The 24,108-nt window shown below is 38.9% G+C and overlaps 1 protein-coding gene across 1 annotated transcript in view; it reads left to right on the top strand.

The window, feature by feature from the left end:
- Positions 1 to 23,719, top strand: part of LOC121926472 (WASH complex subunit 2C-like) — a 293,675-nt gene extending 269,956 nt beyond the window's left edge. Inside the window, exons 9-13 of the mRNA XM_042459487.1 lie at positions 3,651 to 3,754; positions 5,194 to 5,266; positions 13,196 to 13,252; positions 17,058 to 17,210; positions 23,420 to 23,719. Coding sequence (XP_042315421.1) covers positions 3,651 to 3,754; positions 5,194 to 5,266; positions 13,196 to 13,252; positions 17,058 to 17,210; positions 23,420 to 23,613 — 581 coding nt within the window. The 3' untranslated portion in view covers positions 23,614 to 23,719. The remainder of the gene's footprint in view (positions 1 to 3,650; positions 3,755 to 5,193; positions 5,267 to 13,195; positions 13,253 to 17,057; positions 17,211 to 23,419) is intronic.
- The last annotated feature ends 389 nt before the right edge of the window (positions 23,720 to 24,108 follow it).

The raw sequence follows: 24,108 nt of genomic DNA, 5'->3' as shown, positions 1-24,108 counted from the left end.
GTTTCAGTGAGGCCTATTATATCATATATGCTTTGTTGTGCTAGGAGCTGAAGTTCATCTTGCTTATTTCTCATGCTCTGTGCATTAGTGTAGAGACATCGCAGACCATGTGTTCCCTTTACTTGCTACCTGTGCAAGTTTTTTTGCCTCCCACTTTTAGGTCCTTGCACTGTTTGCCTTGTTGCCTCTTTGTCTGTTTGACTATTTTCTCCAGCCCTTTTGGCTTCCAGAATACTGTCTCCCTACCCCACATAACTCAGTTTAAAGCCCCGCTGATCAAATTCTTGAGACTATTGGCAAAAATGTTTTTGCCAACTGGCGTGAGATACAACCCATCCCTTGCCAGAAGTCCCTCATCATGGAACCCCGCAGCCCATGGTCTAAGAATCCAAGCCGTTCTTGGTGGCACCATCTACGGAGCCAGTTACTCACCTCTGCTATTTTCTTCTCCCTTCCTGGACCATGCCCTTCAACTGGGAGAAGAGAAGAGAGGAGATGATTCCACTTACATTTTGAACTGAATATAGTCTAGTCTAGTCTTACTACAGAACCCAGGATTTCATAGGTGAGAGTTAATATTGTTCATTTCTTCTTACTCCCAACTCCCCACAAGGTGCATGGTGACTTTGGGCTTATCTCTTGTATGTAAATAATATCTTTTGTCTAGTTTTTTTAATTCTTTAAAACTCAGTAGTTCTTTTAAACGAATTGTAGTCCTAATTATATTTTCAGTTTTACTGTATTTCTTTTAAAATTCAGTCCTTTAAGCAATTGGTATCTAATTCAGATTTCTTTAGACATCTTAGACCCGTTACAGACATGCACCCTAGGATGGACTCAATCCGTGCTAGGGTTAGAAAGGGGCGTATCTTCCAGACACCCCTAACCCTAGCACGGCCTGAGTCTGTACGAAATGGCGGCGGCCGTTCCACACGGCGGCCGCCATCTTGACATAGCGGACGCGCTGAGTCCGCACGTCGCACCCAGAAATGACACCGCAAGTGCGCGACTAGCACCTCGCGGCGTCACATCTGGGGGCCAGGAAGGAGCGCGATTTTCATGCTCCCTCTTTGCAGCGTCCGGGAACCACGCCGTTTGGCTGCTGCAGTTCCCAGATGCCGCAACTGGCAGCGGTGCGAGACTGCCCCTTCTGGGCAGTCTGTAACACGCCTTTGGTATTTAAGAATTTCTTTAGTGGTCCTTAACATTAAGAAGAATTGCTCACTTTCTCTTTGTAGAAGTTTTAAAGACATCTTGGCAATGGAAGTTGTTAATATCCATCAATCAGAAGGGTTTTATAGGTTTAGCTGAAGTTTCTTTTCTTCTTTTCTCTTTTTGTTTGAAAAGGTGGGCTGCAGTGCTTGTGCCGGTTCAGCTGGCCACAGGAATGCATCAATAGTTAGCTTTCCGTGTTCTCATCCTTTCCACATCAGATCAGTCTTACCAGATTTTCTCTGGTGCTAGGTGCTGGAAGGGATCCATGTGAGCCTCTCTGAGTCCTCTTTACTAGGACTCCTTTACTAGGAGGACACTTAATCAATTTCAGATGGTTATTTTCTTCAATTAACTACCATGTCCTGTTGTTGACTGACATCAGTATTTTTGTCAGGCAACCACTTATTCTGTCATGCCATTGGAAGTCTACTGAGTCTTTTTAAAATTGTTGTTTGGATGTCTTCAACCTTGGAGTATATTACTATAGCTTAAAAATATCTGCTTCTCACTTTTATGTATTTATTTTTAAAGAGAGCATGTGAATAAATTTATGCAGTATTTGCAGGCCTTACTGACCATAATCTCTGTTGACTTTTTTCATTTTAAAAGCTTTCCTCTGAAATTCCCTGCCCACCTTTGCATTTTAAGATGCTGTAGCTGCTATCAAAATTTTTGAGGTCCTGTTTGGGGGGGTATCCACCTTCCAATCGCCTATCCAAAGTAATTTTGTTGCCCAAATAAAGACATTGAGTTTACCATGTGTACCTACAGATATTTGAGTTTACTCACAGATATTTTAGGAAAGCTACAGATCCTGGAATTTTGATAAGATTTAGTAAATTAATTGAGTGCCTGGGACATTTAGAACTAACATTTTTGAATGCATGCATCTGAGGACATATATCTTATGTCAATTGAAACAAACGAACTAATATGAATAACTAGCGGAACATTTCTTCCTCCAGCTATTCATATTAGTTTATGGAATGATGTGTTATTTCATGAAAACTGATCTTTTATATTGATTTGATTCATTCAACTGTAAGGTTAATTTTGATCTTGGTAGCTCAGATGATATTAGTATGCAAAAGGTATTTTGTAGCATCTTTGAGACTAATTGAGAAAAAGAAGTTGGTAGCATAAGCTTTTGTACACTTTTGTCTACTGTATCAGATGGATCTGATGAAGTAGATTGAAGAGTACCAAAACTTATGCTACTAATATATTTCTCTCAGTTATTCTCAAAGATGCTACAAATTCCCTTTGCATATTGATTCATAGCTGTGATCCAAAACACACTGCAGAAATAATCCAGTTTGAGATTGCTTTAACTGCCCTGGCTCAGTACTAGGGAATCCTGGAAATTGTAGTTTATTGTGGCACTTTCTCTGACAGAGAAAGCTAAATGTCTCATAGAATCAGTTCTCAGAATTCCATAACACTGAGCCAGGGCAGTTAAAGAGGTCTCAAAGTGGATTAGTTCTGCAGTTTGTTTTGGACCCATGTCTTTGAAATCTACCAATCAGATTATTTCTCCCCCCCCCCCTTTCCTCTTCACATGAACACCAATACAATTATGTTCTTTAAAACATTCAATTTAAAGGTATAGTTTATTCTGACAATAATTACAAATTTATTACAGTAATTACATTTAATTTCAAATGTTTTTAATTTTGATTATAAATGGAACTGCAGAACTAAAAAAAAAATCTAGGGTCTCTTGAGTTTTTCCCAGTTAAAGAGAAGCAGGCAAGAGAGTAAAATTGAAAGCCAGCGACATCCTCAGCTTTGAAATACAGCCAGCCCTCCTTATTCACAATTTTTTTATCCACTGATTCAAGCATCCACAGCTTAAAAAAAATATAAATTAAAAAAAATAAAAAAAAATTCCAAAAAAGAAACATTAATTTTTCCAATTTATATAAGGAACACCATTTTAGTATGCCATTGCATTTAGTGGGAATTGAGCATCCATGGATTTTGGTATACACGGGGGCTCCTGGAACCAAAACCCAGCAGATACCAAGGGCCTCAAGTATAACAGTGAAAAGCATTATGTGTTTGGAACACAGTTTCCTCCATAATGTTAAGTGGACATAGAAAATGTTCATTTTCAGAAAAAATGAAGTGGGAACTGTAGACCTATTGTTTATTGTATATTAATTATCTTGTAAAATCAGTTTCATTTTCTGAGCTATTATTGGTAATTTTTCATTTTTCTGTTCCTTCATTTTTATCATATTCATGTATGTCCAAAAATTGAAGGTTTACTCAAATTGTGACAAGCTTCTCTATTTTATCACACGCACATTTTTGATCTGATGTATTTCCACATATAGATCGGTTTCTTTCACATGCTGTAGAGTTAGGATGGGGAATTGTGGCCCTCTAGTGGCATTTGGACTACTTTTCTCATAATTCTTCACTGTTGCTAGATGATGATATCTTTATGCCTCCCAAGCTGACTGATGAAGGCTTCTTACCATTTGCCAAAGAAGGCCTCTTTGGTGGTGGAACAGGACTTTTTGACAATGAAGAGGTAGGTATCTGATTAAGATTCTTGTACAGAACTTGTCTAAAATTATTCAGAGACAAAGCACTTCTGTTCTTAACTGTAGGTGCCAAGTGAATATTATCCAAAAGTTAATTGTTTTGTCATAGTCAGTTTTATGGCTTTCCTGGCCAGAATCCACTGATATTCTAGAAGCCTCTCCTCCTCCATTGTTCTTTGCAATTGTGATGATCCCTGGGAGTCCAGCAGCCACACAGCCCTTCTGTCGTGGCTCTTACCCCCAGGGGATCCCTTAAACTTTCTCTTAGAGTCTCCTAGGTCTCCATTCCTACTCCCTGCTGAGCTGAATGAGACCCCTTGAGATTCTCTAGTCTCGCTGCCACCACCCAGTGAATCTCAACGAACTACGTCTCCCTAAGCACACACTGGGACTTGCTAGGGATCTCTAGTTTCCTTTCCTTGCTAACTTAAGCAATCAGCAACTGAGCTAAGGCACGTGTACAGGAGCAGAGAGAGACAGCAGATACTTTTAAAGAAAGATATTTATTTTAAAGAAATAGAATAGAATAAGAAGATATCATTCATGCAAAGCCCCTTGCCTAGCAGGTACAGAAAGCATAGTTACAAAGTGTTCATTTCAGGCAAGCTATTAGATAAACAAAACAAAGGCCTAAACGCACTAGCTAACACATTTTCTAGCTACTCACACAGTGATGGGATTTGAAGTTTGTGTTGAGTTTCTGGATGCAGGGAGCGGCCTCACTGCCAGCTCCACCTGCATTCCTGAGTCTGAACTTTCCTAGACTCTTGTTCTTTTTGTGAAAGTGTCATTTCTTCCCCAGGGATCTCATTGCACATTTAACTTAATGCTGAAGCTAATTGGATGTCTGCTTTACTGGCATTGTGTGCAGAGAACAAGGCTACATGTTTAAAATCCTCCAGGTTGTAAACTGTAGCCAGTAGTGACAACTGAAAATTTATTCAGGGATAGCTGTGTTGGCCATGCAGCAAAATAAAATCTAAAATCCACAAAATAGTAAGAGGGGGGTAATTAAAATTGAGAGGAGGGTAATTAAAAACCAAAAAATGTATTATGCAAAGTGAAGCTTTTAGAGTTCCACTAGCTTCTTCATCAGGCAAAAGATGTTCAAAAAAATCATACAGGAGAAGTAGAGTGGTAATCTTAGAGTCACAGGCATACATTTTGTACCAGATGTTTCTGTTGTAGTTAAGCTGGCATGAAGGTGGTCTCAAAGGTATCATCACTATACCAAAGCTGTCTTAATGGTTTTTACTCTTGGAAAATTTATCAGTAGCCAGAAATAAAATTAATGATAATTTGGTATATCTCAACATGAAAAAATAGTTTTATCTTTTAAAAAATATTTTATCTTTTTGACTTGAATCCCTTTAGCACATGGAACAATTATTCATTAATATAAATGTTAATCTCTGTTTTCAATCAGAGTGATCTTTTTGCTGAATTGCCAAAAGCAGAAGCCACAGTAGAGAAGGAAACTCAAGCCCCTATAAATGATGGTGAGAATTGTGTCTGAATTGTGAAAATTTCTAATGTGTAATGGGCAGGTATTCATTGAAAGTTCTGAGAATACCACTTACATTATATAACTGCATGTTATATGATGTATAATATGCATACTGGTCTTTGTGGCTCACACAAATGGGTTTAATCTGTACCTGCACAGAGTAGCTTGGAGAACTCATATAGCTAAGCAGAGTGATTTTAGTGGTAGCTCCACCCCTTGTAACCATGTATGCATTGACTTTCCCGTTGTTTGCCTCAGTTCCTTTTCATTGGCTGCTGCAGCATCAGTAGGGTGAGGAAATGTCTCTATGTTTTACAGAATGTTTATTTAATCCTTCAGATTTTTCCTTCTTTTTTTTTTTTCTTTCTTTATATTTTTGGGTTTGCTCCTTCTTTCAGTATTTTTTTCATTTTTCAAGCTCATGACAGCAGCGATTATTGTTGAAGACCTTGAAGTTGATCATTAATAAATGTGTTCGTTATGGCAGTAAAATTCCACAAACAGGCAGTCTCATTGCCTACTCAATTGTCTTCCTTGTAGTTTCAGATGTCCTTGGAGTAGGTCTAGATTGATATCTCCCAGGGATAAATCAACTTTGCATTCTCCATGATGTAAGCAAAGATTTCAGAATCATTTGTCACCTAGATATCTAGGTGAAAGGATGTCATACTGAAGATGGAGCAAATTAGTTTTCTGCAGCTCTGGGGGATAGGACCTGGAGCAATGGATTCAAATTACAGGAAAACTGATTCCACTGCAACTTTAGGAAGAACTTCCTGACAGTAAGAGGTGTTCGACAGTGGAATATGCTACCTTGGAATGTGGTGGAGTCTCCTTCTTTGGAGGTTTTTAAACAGAGGCTGTATGGCCATCTGTTGGGGTTGCTTTGATTGTTCCTGCATGGCAAGATGCTGGGCTTGATGGTTCTTGAGTTCTCTTCCAACTGTATGATGTTGTATTAGATCCAAATATTAGATAGAATATTTTTTAAAAATCAGAAAAAATCAAGATAAACTCCCAAAATCTTTTTTTCAGATTATTAGAGGAATTTTCATCTGATGTATAGAACGTAAAATATGGGCAATCTAAAGGATTTACATTTTTTCAGATGTTCATGAAATGATGTCTAGAATGGATATTTGATAGTAACAAAAAAACAAACAAGCAAACAAAAAAAACACCTAAAACTGACAATTCAAAATATGGAAATTCTGCCTAAGATCACATCAGATCAAAATCCAATTGCATTGAAGGTAATTGTAAAAAGGACAGATTTTTCACAGAGACTTAATGAGAGTGTATTAAAAAATGAAGATATTGTTTAAAACGCAATGAAGTATTAAAATACTATTTCATAGAAAATTCAATGGGTGGAACATCGAATAAAACAATATGAGATGCCAACAAGACAGTAATTAGAGTCGTCTTCATAATATTTAATTCAGAAGAAAATAAAACAGAGAAAGAGAAAGAAAACAACATTATAAAAGAATAAAGAACTAAGGATGCGGAGTAGTGGACTAATGAAGGGGATAAGAATCTAAAATACAAAATACAGATGTTACAAAGACAATTAAAATCACAAATAAGGAAATGGAAAGAAAATTGCAGTTAGCTAGCCAAAAAACTTTTTGAAGCTGGAGGGAAAACATTAGCCAACAAATTAAGGAAAGAGAAGGAGAAAAATGATTATAGAAATAAAACATGAAGGAAAAACATTCACAGATAAAAAAATGTAAAAACCTTTTGCCAATTTCTTTAGAAAATTATACAGAATTACGGAGAAGGATGAAAAGAACATGGAAAAGATCAAACAATACAATCACCCCTTCTTATACACGGATTTTTTATACATGGATTCAAGCATACACAGTTTGAAAATGTTCCAAAAATGTATAAATTTACCTTGATTTTCCATTTTTTATAAGGGACACCATTTCGCTTTGTCATTAAATTTAATGGGACTTGAGCATACACGGATTTTGTTATACACGGGGGATCTTGGAACTAAACCCCAGCGTATAACAAGGGTCCACTGTATTTGGATGAACGGAAAATACCAAAATTGACAGAAGAAAGAAAAAAATTGTTAAATCAAGAAATTACATTAAATGAAATATAAGAAGGAGTTAAAAAATAATGAAAACTGGAAAAGTGCCAGGCCTGGATGAACTCTCTGCCCTTTAGTATAAGAAATTGGAGGAAGTCTTCTTTATACCATTAAGTAAAATACTAAACAGTATTCAAGAAAAGGAACTTCCTCAATCATGGAAAGATGCACTGCATACATATCACTGAGGCCCAAAACACACTGCAGAAATAATCCAGTTTGAGACTGCTTTAACTGCCCTGGCTCAATGCTAGGGAACTGTGAGAAGTGTAGTTTTATGAGATATTTAGCCTTCTCTGTCAGAGAGCTCTAAATAAATTACAATTCCCAGGTTTCCCTATCACTGAGCCAGGGCAGTTAAAGCCGTCTCTAACCGCATTATTTCTGCAGTGTGTTTTGGACCTAATTCTTAAAGCAGATAAGGAGAGCAGAGAGGTGCAGAATTACAGACCTATCTTGATGATAAAATATGTGAATAATTTAGCATCCTGGTTCTGTAGTGCTATTGGCCTGAATGCCGTGACCAGAGGGTTCTCATTTTGCATTTTGGGGATGGAAATAATTCATGATCTGTGCCAGCTGTTGGGGGTGTGTGTGACCACCATCTATGACTTCATTAAAAAGGGTATATGATAAAATATTTATTTCAATTATTGTAGAGAGACTCAAAAAATACTAACAGAAGTGAATAATGAAGATCAGAACTGGTTCCTTCCATAAAGATATTTTAAAAATAATATGAGAACAGTCCTTGACATTCTGGAATATTTTGAACACCATAATGAAAAGAAACTAGCAATGATCTTTATAGATGCAGAAAAGGCGTTCAATAAAATGAGCTGATTTTTTTATGCACAAAGTCATCAAAAGGATGAATATGGGAGAAAAATTTGAGAATTCGATTCAGGCAATCTACAAGGAACAAAATAACACAATAATCAGTGAAAAAAGACGGAATACATCTAGATTGAAAAAGGCAGGGATGTCCTTTATTGCCATTGCTTTTTATTCTAATTTTGGAAACATTAATAAAATAAGAGAGGAATAAGACATCCAAGGAATTAAAAGAAAATAATATAATTACCAACTTAAAGCTTCTGCAGATGATCTTGCGCTCTTTTTAAAAGATCCATTAAAGAGTATAAAAAGCTGTTAACTGTTCTTCAAGATTTCGGAAAGGTGGCAGGCTTTAAAATCAATTGAGAAAAGATGGTGATCTTAACAAAAAATATTTTAAAAGAAGAAGCAAACAAGCTGAGAGAAAACCCCTAATTTAAAAGAGACAGAGAGATAAAATATTTAGATACAGTCGGCCCTCTCCTTATGCGAGGGATCCATTCCGGACCTCTCCGCGTAAAGTGAATTCCGCCTATGCACAAGCCCCATTGGAAACAATGAGGCTCGTGTGCGGCGGTGTGGCGCACGTGGGTGCCACGGGCGCATGCGACCATTCAATTGAATGGGACGCCCTGCCCGCTCCCCGCGGCTTGAACGCGTAAGCTCAAGTCCACGTAAAGTGCGCGCGCGTGTGACGCGGGCGTGCTGTATATACAGTATTTAACAAAAAGGAATGCTGATCTTTTTGAAAATAACTATGGTTGAGTATGGAAAAAAATTAAGGATCTAAAAAAATGCACATAACTGCAAGTATCATTTCTGGGGAAAATGTCCATAATAAAAATGAATATTCTACCAAAACTAATGTACCTATTTCAAAATCTTCCAATAATAACTAATGAAAAGCGCTTTAACATCTGGCCAAAGGAAATGTTTAAATTGCTGTGGATGGGGAGAAAATGAAGGCTAAAATGGTCTACACAGACCAATTAAAAAGAAAAAAGTGGTTGTTCACTACCGAATTTCAAACGCTAATATTATGCCTGCTGTATGACATGGATAGACAACTGGATAATCTTAGCCAATGAAAAAGTATTAAATGTCGAAGGTTCTAATGCAATATCTGGATGGCATGCTTTCATGTGGTATGATCAACAAAAAGGTAATAAAGACTTCCAGCATCACTATGAGGCGAAACAGACGGGCATGAAAACGTGGCTTGAAACTGCCTTTTCCAAAGCTGCATTGAAACCTCACCAACCTCACTGCCTGCTCTCAAGGTGGCTGGAGTACACATGTCATGACCACTCAGTGTGGCGTCATTACCAAGATGTTGTCTTTGGTCTTTCCACCATTCCTAGAGTAGTCATAACATGCATGATTATGGTAGTTGCCCAACTGAGAACTTAAGGTATTGTTGTTTGTGCATACTTAAATAATTGGCTCCTTATGGCCCATTTTTAAACCAGCCTGCATGAAATGTTAATTGTGCTAATCTTGCTGGGACTTCACCTGAATGAGAAGAAATTTGTGCCCACTCAGTGGATAGAGTAAGCCTGGTATCTCAACTGGTCAAAACATTTCTCAGCATTTGTTGCGCCTTCAGAGGAACACCTAGACCAGGGGTTGGCAACCTACGGCCCATGGGCCGGATCCGGCCTGGCGAGGCCTTGGGACCGGCCCCAGCCCGGTCCTGCTGCCGATTGCCACCCCGCCGCAGCTTATGGCTGCAGCTGCTCATGCAGCCGGCTGGCCACCCACTTCCGCATCCGCCTCCTCCTCTGCCTCCTCCTTCTTCTCCGCCCCCTGTGCGGAGCTCCCTCTGGCCGTGGCCACCCATGCGGCCGGCTGGCCACCCACCCACCTCCGCCTCCTTCTCCAACCTCCTCCTCCCCCGCGCATCCCCCTTGCCTTTCAGGGCCTCATGCGGTTGGCTGGCCAGCCACCTCCTCCTCTGCCTCCTCCTCTTCTGCGACCCTGGCCCTGGCCACATGCTGGCCTAAAATGGGAGCTGGCCCCTTAATGAGGCGGAGCCTGAGAAGAGGAAGAGGAGGAGGAGGTGGCGGAGCGGAGGAGGACTCTGGGCCAGAAGGAGGGCAAAGGGCTCTTTGTCTTTGGCACGAATTACAAAGCTTCCTCTTTGTAATTCACAGGAGCAGCAGGAGAAGGGCAGGTGAGTGGCCATTTCAGGTCTCCCTTAGTTTTTATTTCTTTTTTCAGGGCAGGCCTGTGTAAGAGAGTCAGTGTGGTTTGAATGTATTAATTTTTTTTATTATTTTTGGTTAATTTTTATTATTTAAAATATCCAAGTCTCCCTTGTTTTTTATTTTATTTTTTGTTATTTTTAATCTTAATAATATCCAAGTCTCCCTCCTTTTTTATTTTATTTTTTGTTATTTTTAGTCTTAATAATATCCAAGTCTCCCTTCTTTTTTATTTAATTTTTTGTTATTTTTAATCTTAATAATATCCAAGTCTCCTTTTTTATTTTATTTTTTGTTATTTTTAGTCTTAATATCCAAGTCTCCCTTCTTTTTATTTAATTTTTTGTTATTTTTAGTCTTAATAATATCCAATTTTCCTTTATTTTTATTTTATTTTTTGTTATTTTTAGTCTTAATAATACCCAAGTCTGCCTTGTTTTTTATTTTATTTTTTGTTATTTTTAATCTTAATAATAGCCAAGTTTCCTTTATTATTTATTTATTTATTTAAACTATTATTTAATTATTTATTTTTTGGCTTTGGCCCCCCAGTTGTCTGAGGGACAGCAACCCGGCCCCCAGCTCAAAAAGGTTGCCTACCCCTGACCTAGACAATTGCAGTCTACCCCCCAGAGGAGGGCAGCAGCAGGGCAGATATTCTACGTCACACTAGGGCAACTTCCCACATGTGGGAGCTTGATTAGCCTGTGCATCTCAATCTGTTGTCTCAGTGGGGCACTTCAGAGATTGACCTTTGCACTTTCATACAGAATACCAAATGTGGAAGGTACTGCTCATGGGATCAATGAAAGACTGTCTTGCCAGTGGTGGTGGGGTATCTTTCCTATATCATTGGAGATGGAGAAAACTTTATGCCTTTCCATTTTTACTTCTCATAAAAGAAAGTACAAAACTAAGAGGTCACAAAAAAGGGTTTTCTTGGTTATGTCTGTAGCAAAAGGAGGAAGAAGAACGCAATGGAAGGGCTGTTGTCCTGGGAAGATGGTGAAATGCTAACAGGGACCAGAGTAAAGGCGGAACTACTCAACACCTACTATGTCTCGTTCTTCTGCCAAAAGGAAAACACTGCTCAACCTGGGGAAAATGAAGAAGATGATGCAATAGGGGAAATGCAGCATAGACTGGGTAAAAAGGTAGCACTGGAATACATGGCTAGTCAAAACAAATTCATGTCTTTAGGGCCAGATGAACTTCACCAAAGGATATTATATGAATTGGCAGGAGTAATCTCAGAACCACTGGCAATAGTCTATGAGAATTCCTGCAGAACAGAAGTCCTAGCAGAGTGGAGGAGGGCAAATGCTGTTCCCATCTTCAAAAAAGGAAAAAAAACAGTACCCAAACAATTACTGCCAGTCAGCCTGTCATCAATACCAGGAAAGATTCTAAAGCAGATCATTTAACAGTCAGTCTGTGAGCAGTTAGAAGAGAATGCCATGATTACTAAAAGTTAACATGGGTTTCTCAAGAACAAGTCATACCAGACTACTCTCTCTCACTCTTTCTTTTTTTATAATTTGGGAATTTGGGACATAATTTTGTAAATGTGGATTTTAATATGTTGTGAGCCGCTTTGATTGTCTTGTAACAGAAAAGCGGGATATAAATAAAAGTTTTATTTATTATTATTTATTAATCACAAGCTTGGTAGATGAGGGGGATGCTGTGGATGTAGTATATCACTGCCCATGATATCTTTGTACAAAAAGTAAGGAAAATGTAGGCTAGACAATGTGACTGTTAGGTGGATTTTATAATGGGTTCACCTATGGAACTCAAAAGGTGAACATAAATTAGCAGTGTGATGCGGCAGCTAGAAAAGCCAATGCAATTACAATTTGGATCAGTAGGAATATAGTGTCTGGATTGAGAGAAATAATAGTGCCGCTTTATTCTGCTTTGGTCAGACCTCATATTGAATACTGTGTCTAGTTCTTGTCATCAGAATTCAAGAAGGATGTATACAAGCTGGAACATGTCCAGAGGAGGGCAACTAACATAGTGAAAGGTCTGATTCAACAGCCATCCTTCCTTCAGGTGTGTTAGCTTATCAGCCAACCATTTGTGTGAGTTACAGAGACCACAAAGAAGAACAAGTTACTTACATGTAACAGTGGTTCTTTAAATGTGACATAACCCATCCTCCTTTCTAATTTGAGCTGTTTCTTGCTGGCATAGATGCTTCCAGTCCTCCTCTATATGCTGCAGTATATGGGAACTGAGGCAGAGAGGGCGAATAATTTCTATCTATCATCTAAGGTTGTACATTGCAGGGAAAACTTGTCCACTTCATTAAATACCTAACCCAGTCATGAGAGTGGCTGCGGAGAGCAAAACTACAATAATTCTCAGCTTGCTGCTGTGTTACAACATGATGTAGCAGTTATTAAGACATGCAGGCGATAAATCAGACTAGATCAGTCTTACCCATTCTTCAAGTTGCTGTCTAGTGTATTGAACAATGTGAACATCACCTGCTGCCTAATCTTTTTAGCTAGAGATGTCAGGAACTGAGCATTCAAATAATGTGCACTACCACTGAGCCATATACTTTCTCTGTTCCCCCCTTACTTGAGTTTGGTTTCATATGTTATTAATACGTGCTGCTAGTTGACTCTGAAAATTCACACTAACTTTGACTTCTGGTAACATCCAAATTGTTGCTAAGTTGATATGGATAGGACTTCATGAGGGGTGGGGGTGATCATCATGGCAGATAATTTACTCTGTACTCTGTGTATATTTTTAGAGCCATCAACAAAAGTTGTAAGGAAGGTTCCTGCTGGAGCAGTTTCTCTCTTTCCAGGTATGAGTAATCTACAGCTTATCTAAAGTCATTGACATTTTCTGTATCCAAGTAAATTGTGTTCCCAGAATATTGATATGCTTTGCAAAGGATTCCAGGACTGCTCTAGTTAGGGTATGGACATACCTGTCCATTTTTTCTCTTGAGAAGGAAAGCTTACAATATTTTCTTTTATTTAAACCAGTGAAACTAAAACATAAATATTTGTGTAGTAACCTTGTCACTCCTAGTTGTACATACCCTGAGGAGCCAGATCTCATTTGATCTTGGAAGATAAGCAGGGTCAGACCTGGTTAGTATTTGGATGGGAAAACATCAAGGAATACAAGGTGCAGTGGGCTGTATTTCAAGGGTAGGCAATAGCAAACTACCTCTAAGAAGTCCTTGCATAAGAAAAGCTTAGGAAATTTTTGGGGTTGCCAGAAGTCGACAGGTAACTTGAAGGTATATGCACATGCAAACAACCTCACATAAGTTTAGTGCTGTCAGCAACTCATCCAGGGGACTCTCAACAACTGATGCCAGGCTTCAGCTGATTAACGACCAGACAAGCCAAGTCTCCCAAAGTGCTATCTTTATTTACAGAGTGCTATCCAAATCACCAACACTATAATACAGATCACACGAATACCAACTCCTACTACAACCCACAAGCAATTACTGGAAGCCCTTGAGTTTATATAGCCTTCAGACCATGCAGTCTCCCAAACTCAATTACTTCCTGTCCCACACTCTAAAGTGTCCTCCTGTACAATCCAGACACATATTTCCTCATCCAGGTTTAGTGCACGCAGGCACCAGAGTGTCCTTGAGCCTATGAGCATCAGCTGTGTATGACCAGCTTTGTCCTTCCCAGTGCTGGATGCTCATGGTCACACACACACACATCTAAGCATTTCCCAGTGTGCTGACTTTAACCCTTTGACAAGTGCATCATGGTATTCCGGAGCATGTTCTCAGGTGCACTGTGAGTTTATCTGGAGTCCTTGGTAGGCCTTTGAAGTCTCATTATTTTCTCACATGAACTTAAAATTCACCCAGACAATACTCCCTCTCTGTGTGGTAGTAGAGAGGAGACATAATTTATTTATAAAAAGTAAAAGTTGCTGATCTGCTAATTAAAGTCTGGGTGGTTGTGGATAGGTTTTTTTAATGAATATTTTACTTAAACAAACAAGCTTCATTTATATACCACTTCATACCGCCTAAGCAGTGTCTAAGTAGTTTACAACTGTAAGCTAATTTGCCCCCCAACAATCTGGGTACTCATTTTAGCGACCTCAGAAGGATGCAAGCCTGAGTCAAGCTTGAGCCCTTTGTTGGTCTTGAACTCACAACCTTGTTGTTTTGAGTGAGTGGCTGCAGTACAGGCATTTAACCAGGGCTTCTTATACTAAGTAGAGTCATCCCTGATTAATACTTGGATGGGAAATCACCAACACATACAAAGTGTTGTAGACTAGGTTAGAGGAAGGAACTGGCAAAACTACTACTGAGTATTCCTTGACTAAGAAAACCTTATTAAATTCATTGGGCTTCCTTAAGTTGAGAGGTGGTTTGAAGGTGTGCACGTGCTTGTGTGTGTATGTGTGCGTGCATGCAGGCACACACACGCTCCAAAACAAGCATGAGAAATAGGTTAGGTTGTATAACACAGTTAATAAACTGGCCTCAGTATTTGCCACAGTTTTGAGTACGTTCTTGTGTACATGTCAGACAAGGTCCATGTTTGAGGGAAATTAATTGATGTGTTGCTTTTCTTATTACTGTATGTCGACCTCATGTGTAAGTCGAGGACACGTTCTGGGGCCAGAATTATGAATTTTGATATGACCCATGGATAAGTCGAGGGTAAAACTAAGGTACATATAATGAAGGATATAAAGGATGAAGTAAAGAAAAACAATTCCAAAGAACTTACAAAATTCCAGCAAGCATAATTATCATTGCAATTACTAAAGGATGGATGGATGAGAGAGTGGAAGGGGCCAGTGCTTTTAGGGCAGATTACACTCTTCCTTGCACTATGTATATAGGTCTATATGTATTACAATACAGTACTTATATTGACCCGTTGATAAGTCGATCCAGAATTTTTGGATCAATTTTTAAACCTAAATTTCTAGACTTATACATAGTATATACAGTGATGCGGAGGTAGTTTTGTGGTTTGTGGAACAGCTGTTGTATCAGTATTTCATTTTGGGAATAATTCCATGTCTTTGAGGGTTTCATAAAAAGGAGGAAGGGAAAGGGTGAAAAGAGAAATGTGGCAGTTCCTTTAACACTAACTGATTTTTATTTTAGCATAAGCATTTGTAGAGACAGCCATTTTTAACACATGCAGAACAGGGTGATCTTAAAACCTCATATTATAAAGCATATTTATACTTGTGGGAGTGGGATATCATATTTTATTACATCCATGAAATTCAAAGAGGGAGTGGTTTTACTCCCTTTGATGTCACTCACTGCCTCTCTCACCTGCCACATCTGCCAGCCAGCCACCACCTTCGCCAGACTGGGGAGGGGGCAGATGCTATGGCATCCAGAGGGCCTGTTCAGGATTTGGCACAGCTGCCACACCAGACTCCACACAGAAGACACTGCCACCCACCTGCGGTAGCTACAGTTGAGGGGGGGCCATGCTGTGGCCTCTGGAGGTCCTGTTCAGGATCTGGCATGGCTGCTGCCAGATTAAGTAAAAGGTACTGCCTTCCTTGGCGATGGCCACTGCTGATTGGGCTGAAACTGTGGCCTCCAAAGGTCCTACTCAGGGTCTGGCATGGCTGGTGGGTGAACAAGAAAGGGAAGTGACCACCCAGCAGCCGTTGCAATACCACCGGGTGTACATCCTCATCTGAGGTGTCATTTAGTGCAGTCTGCACCCCCCAAACCCCCCCCCCCCCCCCGGTGACACCTCTGCTTACTGGCACAAATTGACAAATAGGTAACCTTGTTGTAAGGCATGTAAATTCTCAGAATACTTGACAGCACTGATTTGATTGTGATATGTACCTGGAGAATACAATCTGTGAAAACTACAGCAGTGTGATGCTCTATATGATCTCATTTGATTATTTTGTGATTTTGTTTTTGTTTTTTGCTTTTTTAACATTTCAAACCTAGAATCCAGAATTTGGAAATTGCCTTCCTTTTATAAACTGTTGTTAAATAGTGATTAAGAGGTGGGGGAATTGATCATTTCGCCAACTTCCATTGCTCAGTCTGAACGTATCATATATAGTGTTTCATATATTTTGGCCATCTGTCAGGTATGCTTTGATTAAGAGTTCCTGCATGGCAGGGGGTTGGACTGAATGGCCCTTGTGGTCTCTTCCAACAAAAATGGCACCACCTGTGAACACAGATATATCAATAGGCCTGGAATAGCAAGATTTGCAGAAGTACAAATAGCCCAGATTGTTTTTGTGGTCCCTAGCTCTGCCAAACAGCCCTTAAAGGACCTATGGTGAATTCCTTTTTGTGCATTGCAAGACCTTCTTTACTGTTTAACATTTAAAAACATTATTTCAAAATTAGAAGTCAATTGGGAGCAAAAATTGGCTAAGTTCCCTATCTGTGCCTTGGCTTGTCTATATTTGTATTTATAGAATCGTAGAATCATAAATTGGAAGAGACCACAATGGCCATCCAGTCCAAGCCCGTTCCACACAGGAACTCACAATCAAAGCTAATAGTTAGAAAGTAATTATAAGTTGCATGGCAATTTGTTGACAACAGCTTAAGAACTCTATTAAATTAAAGAACACCGATGATGATGACATTTGCCCAATATTTATAGGTAGAAATGATGTGTTTAGCCCATCATTTTTAATGGGAAAAGAAGATAAGAAATTGATAGAATCAATTACAGATACAGCTGAGAAATTTCATGGAAATATTGGCATGTTCGATGATGACGAATTCAAGTCAAATAACGCAGATTCTCTTTCAGGTGAGTTTATCAGTACAATTTCTTTAACCCTCTTCACTCTTTCCTATCAAATAACCTCCATTTTCCTTACATTGTCTTGCATTTCTGACTCAGGTGGCTTGTTGATAGCAAACATTCTGAGGAATCTTAGAGTAACCAGATTTATTTTTCACAGTTCCAAATCATATATTTAATGTCACCATTTCTTTTACTGCTTCCCTTCTGTTTCATTAAGAGTTGTTTGGCAGGAAGACATCTAATTAGATGAAGCTTTTTATACCATGAGGATAATTGTGTGAGGAAATCTTGTTTAACTATAAGATATTTGTAAGATGAGACACTGTTAAAATGGCCTTGATACACAGTGACATGAACTGCAGGCATCACTTTCTGATGAGTATATCTCTATCTTACACATTAATTATATGGATGCAGTTGCAGACTTGTGATAAGAATGAGAGAGATGATTTGTGTTCCCCAACTGTAACCCATAATGGTGAGAGGGAGGAGCAGGTGATATGAAAAAGGGCTTGATGGATATTTTTGAAACTTAATGCTGCATAACAGATGAATGGTCCTTGCCTTCAGGTAGAAGGGGTAAGAAAAAATTGAAGCTAATTTATTTATTTATTGACTATCTCGCCTTTATTCTTGGTACATCATATTAGGGACAAAGTACATCAAAAACCTAAATGATATAAAAGTTTAAACACATTAAATAAAATATTTCTATTAAAAAAACTTTACAACAGTTCAAAACACATTAAAACATAGTAAAAAATAAAAACATATTAAACCTCTTTAAAATAATCCTTCTACCACAGTAATATAAAGCCAACTTTTGTTGGAATGAAAATTTGGATTTAGGAAGAAAACATGCCTTGCTTTGTAAGATTCTGAGACTGCAAGTCATTTTTATTGTTTTTTGAGAGCACACAAACATACCGTTTAAGAATAGTTGCTCATTTGTTACTCATTTACTTTGTTTTGAAATTACACTCAGTGTCCAAGCTTTATAGTTCCTTCTTCAGTTATTTCTCTTTCCTTAATGAGGAGAACATTGTGTTGGAAATGAGGATTACAGTGAGAATTTAGGAAGAAACATACATATATATACTTTGTGGTTATTCAGAATTCTTTTTATATATTGCCTTACCTGATTAACTAAAACACAAGACTTCTATTAGGAAAGATTCTAGAGCAGATCATTAAACAGAGTCTGTGAACATATAGAAAGCAATGCAATAATCACAAAAAGTCAGCACGGGTTTCTGAGAAGCAAGCCATGCCAGACTAATCTCATCTCCTTTTTTGATAAAATTACCAGATGAAGAGAATGCTGTAGATATAGCATATCTTGATTTCAGTAACGCCTTTGACAAGGTCCCCCACAATATTCTTGCAGACAAACTGGTGAAATGTGTGCTAGACAATGTGACTGTTAGGTGGATTTATAATTGGTTGACTGGTCGAACCCACAGGGTGCCCAGCAATGGCTCCTCTTCACCCTAGAGCAGCGGTTCCCAACTTGTGGGTCGCAACCCCTTTGGTGGTCAAACTACCCTTTTACAGGGGTTGCCTAAGACCATTGGAAAACACATATTTCGGATAGTCTTAGGACACCCCAATTTTTATGGTTGAGAGTCACCACAACATGAGGAACTGTATTAAAGGGTCACGGCATTAAGAAGGTTGAGAACGACTGTCCTAGAGAGAAGTGACTAGTGGGATACCACAGGGTTCTGTCTTGAGCCTAGTGCTATTCTACATCTTTATTGGAGGTCTTTAAACAGAGGTTGGATGGTCTTCTGTCAGGGATGCTTTGACTGAGAATTCCTGCATGGCAGGGGGTTGAACTGGATGGCCCTTGTGGTCTCTTCCAACTCTATGATTCTGTTAAAGAATAGAAGGTATGCTTATTGAATTTGCAGATGACACTAAATTAGGAGGAGTAGCTAATATCTCAGAAGACAGGATCAAAATTCAAGAAGACCTTAATATGTTCGGGAAAGCTGATAAGAGTGTGCCAGGCAAAGGTAAAAAAAAGCAAGGCTTTCTAGCAGCAAAGAAACAGTTCCGAAATGAAAATATCATACCAGTGTCCGATGGAGCAAAACCAAAAGCCAGAGGGCAGTTCCACAAGTCCAGTCCAGGGTCAAGAGTGCCAGAGAATAAGTCAGTGAATCCTGTCCATGGTCAAAGGAAGCAAAGAGTCTAGCAACAAAGTCTGAGGGAGTTAGAGAGAGCAGCTTTCACCAAAGGAATGCAGATACAGTAAACTCTGACAAAGAGGCTCGGCGTCTGCCAGATATTTATATCAGGCCAGCTCCTTATCGCAGCTGCAGGGTGATTAATGAGCATTGCTCAGCTAACCTTTGGGAACGCCAAAGGCACACCCTTTCAGTCCTTCTTTGGCTGAAGGTAGGTACCACAGTATCTTGCTCCTCTATGTTTCCCAAGCCTAGAACCTGTGCTAGGGAAAAACTGGGCTACTGAGCCATAGGGTCTACTGGAGGTGATACAACAGGGCTAGGGCCTGGCTAAGCCACCTCTCCAGGAGCTGGGAGAGCAGAGCTGGGGCTTGGTTCAGCCTCAGGTTCCCCCTGCACCTGAGGGGCCAAGTCCTCCTCATCGTCCTCTGAATCCTTCTCATGACTGGCCATGACAATTAGAAAGCTGGGCCAAAGCCACCATTTTCTCAGATATCCCTTCTTAAAGTATAGAATAAGATCAAAAACCAATTCTATAAAGAGATACTGATTTGGACATCAACACAGGAGGCATTTCTATATAGAACTAAGAACAAAAACGAGGCCTGGTTAAAATATAAACATGCTACTAGTAGAAGATAATAAATATACAATGAAACCTATGGCTCAGGTGCAAAAAGAAAAACCAAATATAAATTGGTTTTTATATAATCAGTTAACAGAATGTTGTAGACAAGATAAAAAACATTGTGGAATAACAGAGGTTAAAAATGATCTTGATTTTAAAAATTGATATGGAAAGAGCTCATATAACTAAATTCTACAAAGTACTTAAGAAACTAGATTTAGAACAAGAAACAATAAAACATACAATGGTATGCTGGGCACAATATATAGCAAAACCAATAGATTTAGAATCTTTGGAAAAGTCATGGAAAAATACCAATACATTTACTCTATACCAAAATGATAAAGAAAATTACTTTAAAATGATGTATCGATAGTATATGACACCCACAAAATAAATAAAATCTATAAAACAGGAACAAAAAACATTGGAAATGTCATAAGGCAGAGGTGAATTTTTTCCATTGTTGGTGGAAATGCCATGGCTTACGAGTATTGGGAGAAAATACATAAAATGATGTTAGATATCCTACAAATAAACCTACCAATAATGCCACAGATATTCTTACTCAACATGCTAGATAAATTAAATAACAACATTGGTAGAAAATATATCAAAATCATGTTGTATATGGTCACCTCAGCGAGAGTATTATATACTAAATATTGGAGACCTCCCCAAACTCCAACTGAAGGGGAGTGGTTAATGAAATTAAGAGAGACTATGGATATAGACAGACTCACTGCTATAATGAGAAATAGATCCACAAAAGAGATTGAGGATGATTGGAATTGTCTGAAAGACTTTGGGAAAGAAAAAAGGATGGAATTTAAAATAAGTTTACCATATATGCAGTGTGCCCGCGTCACATGTGGACACACTATATGCGCATTTCAGCATACATTGAAAGTCGCACGGAGTGCAAGGGGCAGCGTGTTCCATTTAGATTAATGAGTCGCACGTGTGCCTGAGGCACCATGCCACCGCCACCACCACCACCACATGCAAGAGCCCTATTACTTTCAATGTGGCTCAAGCTTACGCATTTTTTTTTTACACGGCGGGGTCCGAAACAGATCTCCTGCATAAAAAAAGGGCGCACTGTACTTGACTGTAGGTCGACCTCATATATAAATCGAGGGCAGGTTTTTGGGGCAAAATTTATGGATTTTGATATGACCTGAGGATAAGTTGAGGGTAAAACTTAGGCCCGTTCTGCACGGGCAAAAAGTACATGCTCGGCACGTACTAGGGTTAGAAAGGGGTGTCCTTTCCAGACTCCCCTAACCCTAGTACGCGCCGAGCACATACAAAATGGTGGCGCCCATTCTACATGGGCAGTGCCATCTTCATATAGCGGACGCTTAGCGTCCACACATCTCGGTACCATTATGACGCTGCAAGTGCACCATTGGCGCTTTGCAGCGTCATAATGGCGCCGCAAAAAGAAGCCGCTTTTTGCGGCTTTTTTTTTTTGCTGCACGGAGCAGTTGTGTGGTTTGGCCACTGAGGCTGCTCTGCACAGCAAATGAGGGCGCTTTACAGACCGCCCTTTTGGGCGGTCTGGAAAGCGCCTTAGGGGCATGTAGCAAAGGATCTAAATGATGAAGCTAAGGAAAGAGCTTTTAAAAATTCCAGCAGGTATAACTGTTTGCGCTCTTACTAAAAGCTGGATGGATGAGAAAATAGAGAGGGGTCAGTGCTTCCAGGACAGATTATGCTGTTGCCTTGCACCAGAGGATGTTTCTTTTTTTAAAATAAGAGTTAAAGTACAATATTTGTGTTGACCCATGGATAAGTCAACCCAGATTTTTGGGGTCAATTTTTTGACTAAAATTTCTATACTTATATGTGAGTATATACAGTAATTGAAGGAAACAATAACTTAGAATAAGAAGAATAAAGAAACTTTTTATTTTAAAAATCCATAAGAGATAAGTTGTTATATTTTTTTATTATCTTCATTTTTGACATAAATAAATTAATAATTGATAATCTTATTTTATTTGTAAGGATTAAGAGAATTTACATCGAAAAAGATAAGCATCAAAGTATTTTGATGAAAAGATTTGAAAACTGACTACAGTACTAGAGAAAGCATACTTGTTTTATGTAATTGTTAGATGCTTAGCTATGTAAGATTTGTTTGATGTTTTGAATGTGTATTTGTTGTATGTTGATTGTATGTACAATTCTTTTAATGTAATTAAAATTAAAGAAAGAAAGAAAGCTGGGACAAAGCTAAGAAAATGCATTTCAACATGGATAAATGTAAGGTACTGCACTTAGGGCAGAAAAATGAAATGCATAGATATAGGATGGGGATACCTGGCTTAAAGAGACTACATGTGAAAGAGATCCATGCCCTATGAGGAGAGACTTGGGGAGCTAGGTATGTTTAGCTTGGAGAAGGGACGATTAATAAGTGATAATGATAGCCCTGTTTAAGTATTTGAAGGGGTGTCACATTGAGGATGCTTGAGCAAGCTTGTTTTCTGCTGCTCCAGAGACTAGAACACGGAACAATGGATGCAAGCTACAGGAACAGAGATTCCAGCTTAACATTAGGAGGAACTTCCTGACAGTAAGAGCTGTTTGACAGTGGAACACACTCCCTTGGAGTGTGGTGGATTCTCCTTTTTTGGAGGTCTTTAAGCAGAGGCTGGATGGCCATCTGTTGGGTATGCTTTGATTGTGGTTTCCTGCATGGCAGGGTGTTGGACTGGATGGCCCTTGGGGTCTCTTCCAACTCTATGATTCTGTGAGTGCCACTCCTTCCTGCTTTGATAAGACCTCACCTGGAATACTCTATCCTATTCCATGCACGATGGTTCAAGAAAGATATTTCTAAGGTGGAATTTGTCCAGACAAAAAGGGTCCCCAAGATGAGAGTTCTGGTAACAAAACCTTACGAGGAAGAAATCAGAAGCTGAGTATGTTTAGCATAGAAAAGAGAAAACAGGAGAGATGACAGGATAGCTATAACTGACTAGTTGTGTTGTAGTAGATGGTTCTGTGCTGTTCCAGAGACTAGAGCATGAGCTAATGCATTCAAATGACAAGAAAATAGATTCCACCTATACATAAGAAAGAACTTTTTTTATTATTGTAAGATGTCTGACAGTGGAATAGCTTTTTTTGGAGGATAGTGGACTTTCCATCTTTAGAGGTCTTTAAAGAGATGGATGGATACCTTTCAGGAGTTGATTAGTTTTGTATTCTTGCAGAGCAGGAAGTTAGATTAGATGGCCTTTGTGGGCCCTTCCACCTTTACGATTCAATCATTCTAAGTAAATGTATTGTTGTAATTGTAGGCGATAACCCAGCATGGCTTGCTGTAGCTTTATAACTTTGTTCCCAGAGTAGACACATGTGTCTTGTTTTTCAAACAGCCAAACCTGCACCTGGGCTCTTTGATGTTGAGCAGGAACTTTTCAAGGAAAAGGCTGTCATTACCAATACTGTAAAGAATGCTGCTACAGGAAATAAAGAAGGTACAGCAGGATACAAGGTAATCAAACAGAAGTACGCATCTGATTCTAATTGCATCACAATTTCAAAATCATTATTTTCTGAACATATCTGAATTTTGGCATTCAGGTTAACCTGGATATAAGAGAAATTAATTAAGAAAAGTGTTCCAGTATGTTATTGTGAGTGACTCCAGTACCATGGGATAAAAAGAGAATGTTTAGCTTAGTTGCATGATACTGAACTAGCAATTCAAAAGAGGTATATTACTTGCTATTTAATTTCCATACACAAAGGATTTTGAATTTAAATTGACATTCTCACATACCAATAGCGTGCATATATATATATATATATATGTCTATCTGTCTGTCCCTGGTTTCCACTCCAGTAAATGCATCTGAGGAAGTATACTGAAGTCTACAAAACCTCATGCTGACAACTTCTTTCTTTCAGTTAGTCTCAAAGCTGCTACTAGATCTCTCTACATTTAAGTGGGAAATGACACTCCCTTGAGGCCTCTGATGATAAGAGACCATTTTTGTGAGATCTGGGGTCAGAACTAAGTTTCAAAAATAAAACATCCTTTGGTTGAACAAAATGTTTATTG

The sequence above is a fragment of the Sceloporus undulatus genome, chromosome 3 (genome assembly GCF_019175285.1).
Source record: "Sceloporus undulatus isolate JIND9_A2432 ecotype Alabama chromosome 3, SceUnd_v1.1, whole genome shotgun sequence".
Taxonomy (NCBI): Eukaryota; Metazoa; Chordata; class Lepidosauria; order Squamata; family Phrynosomatidae; genus Sceloporus; species Sceloporus undulatus.
This window is presented reverse-complemented; position numbering and strand designations above follow the sequence as displayed.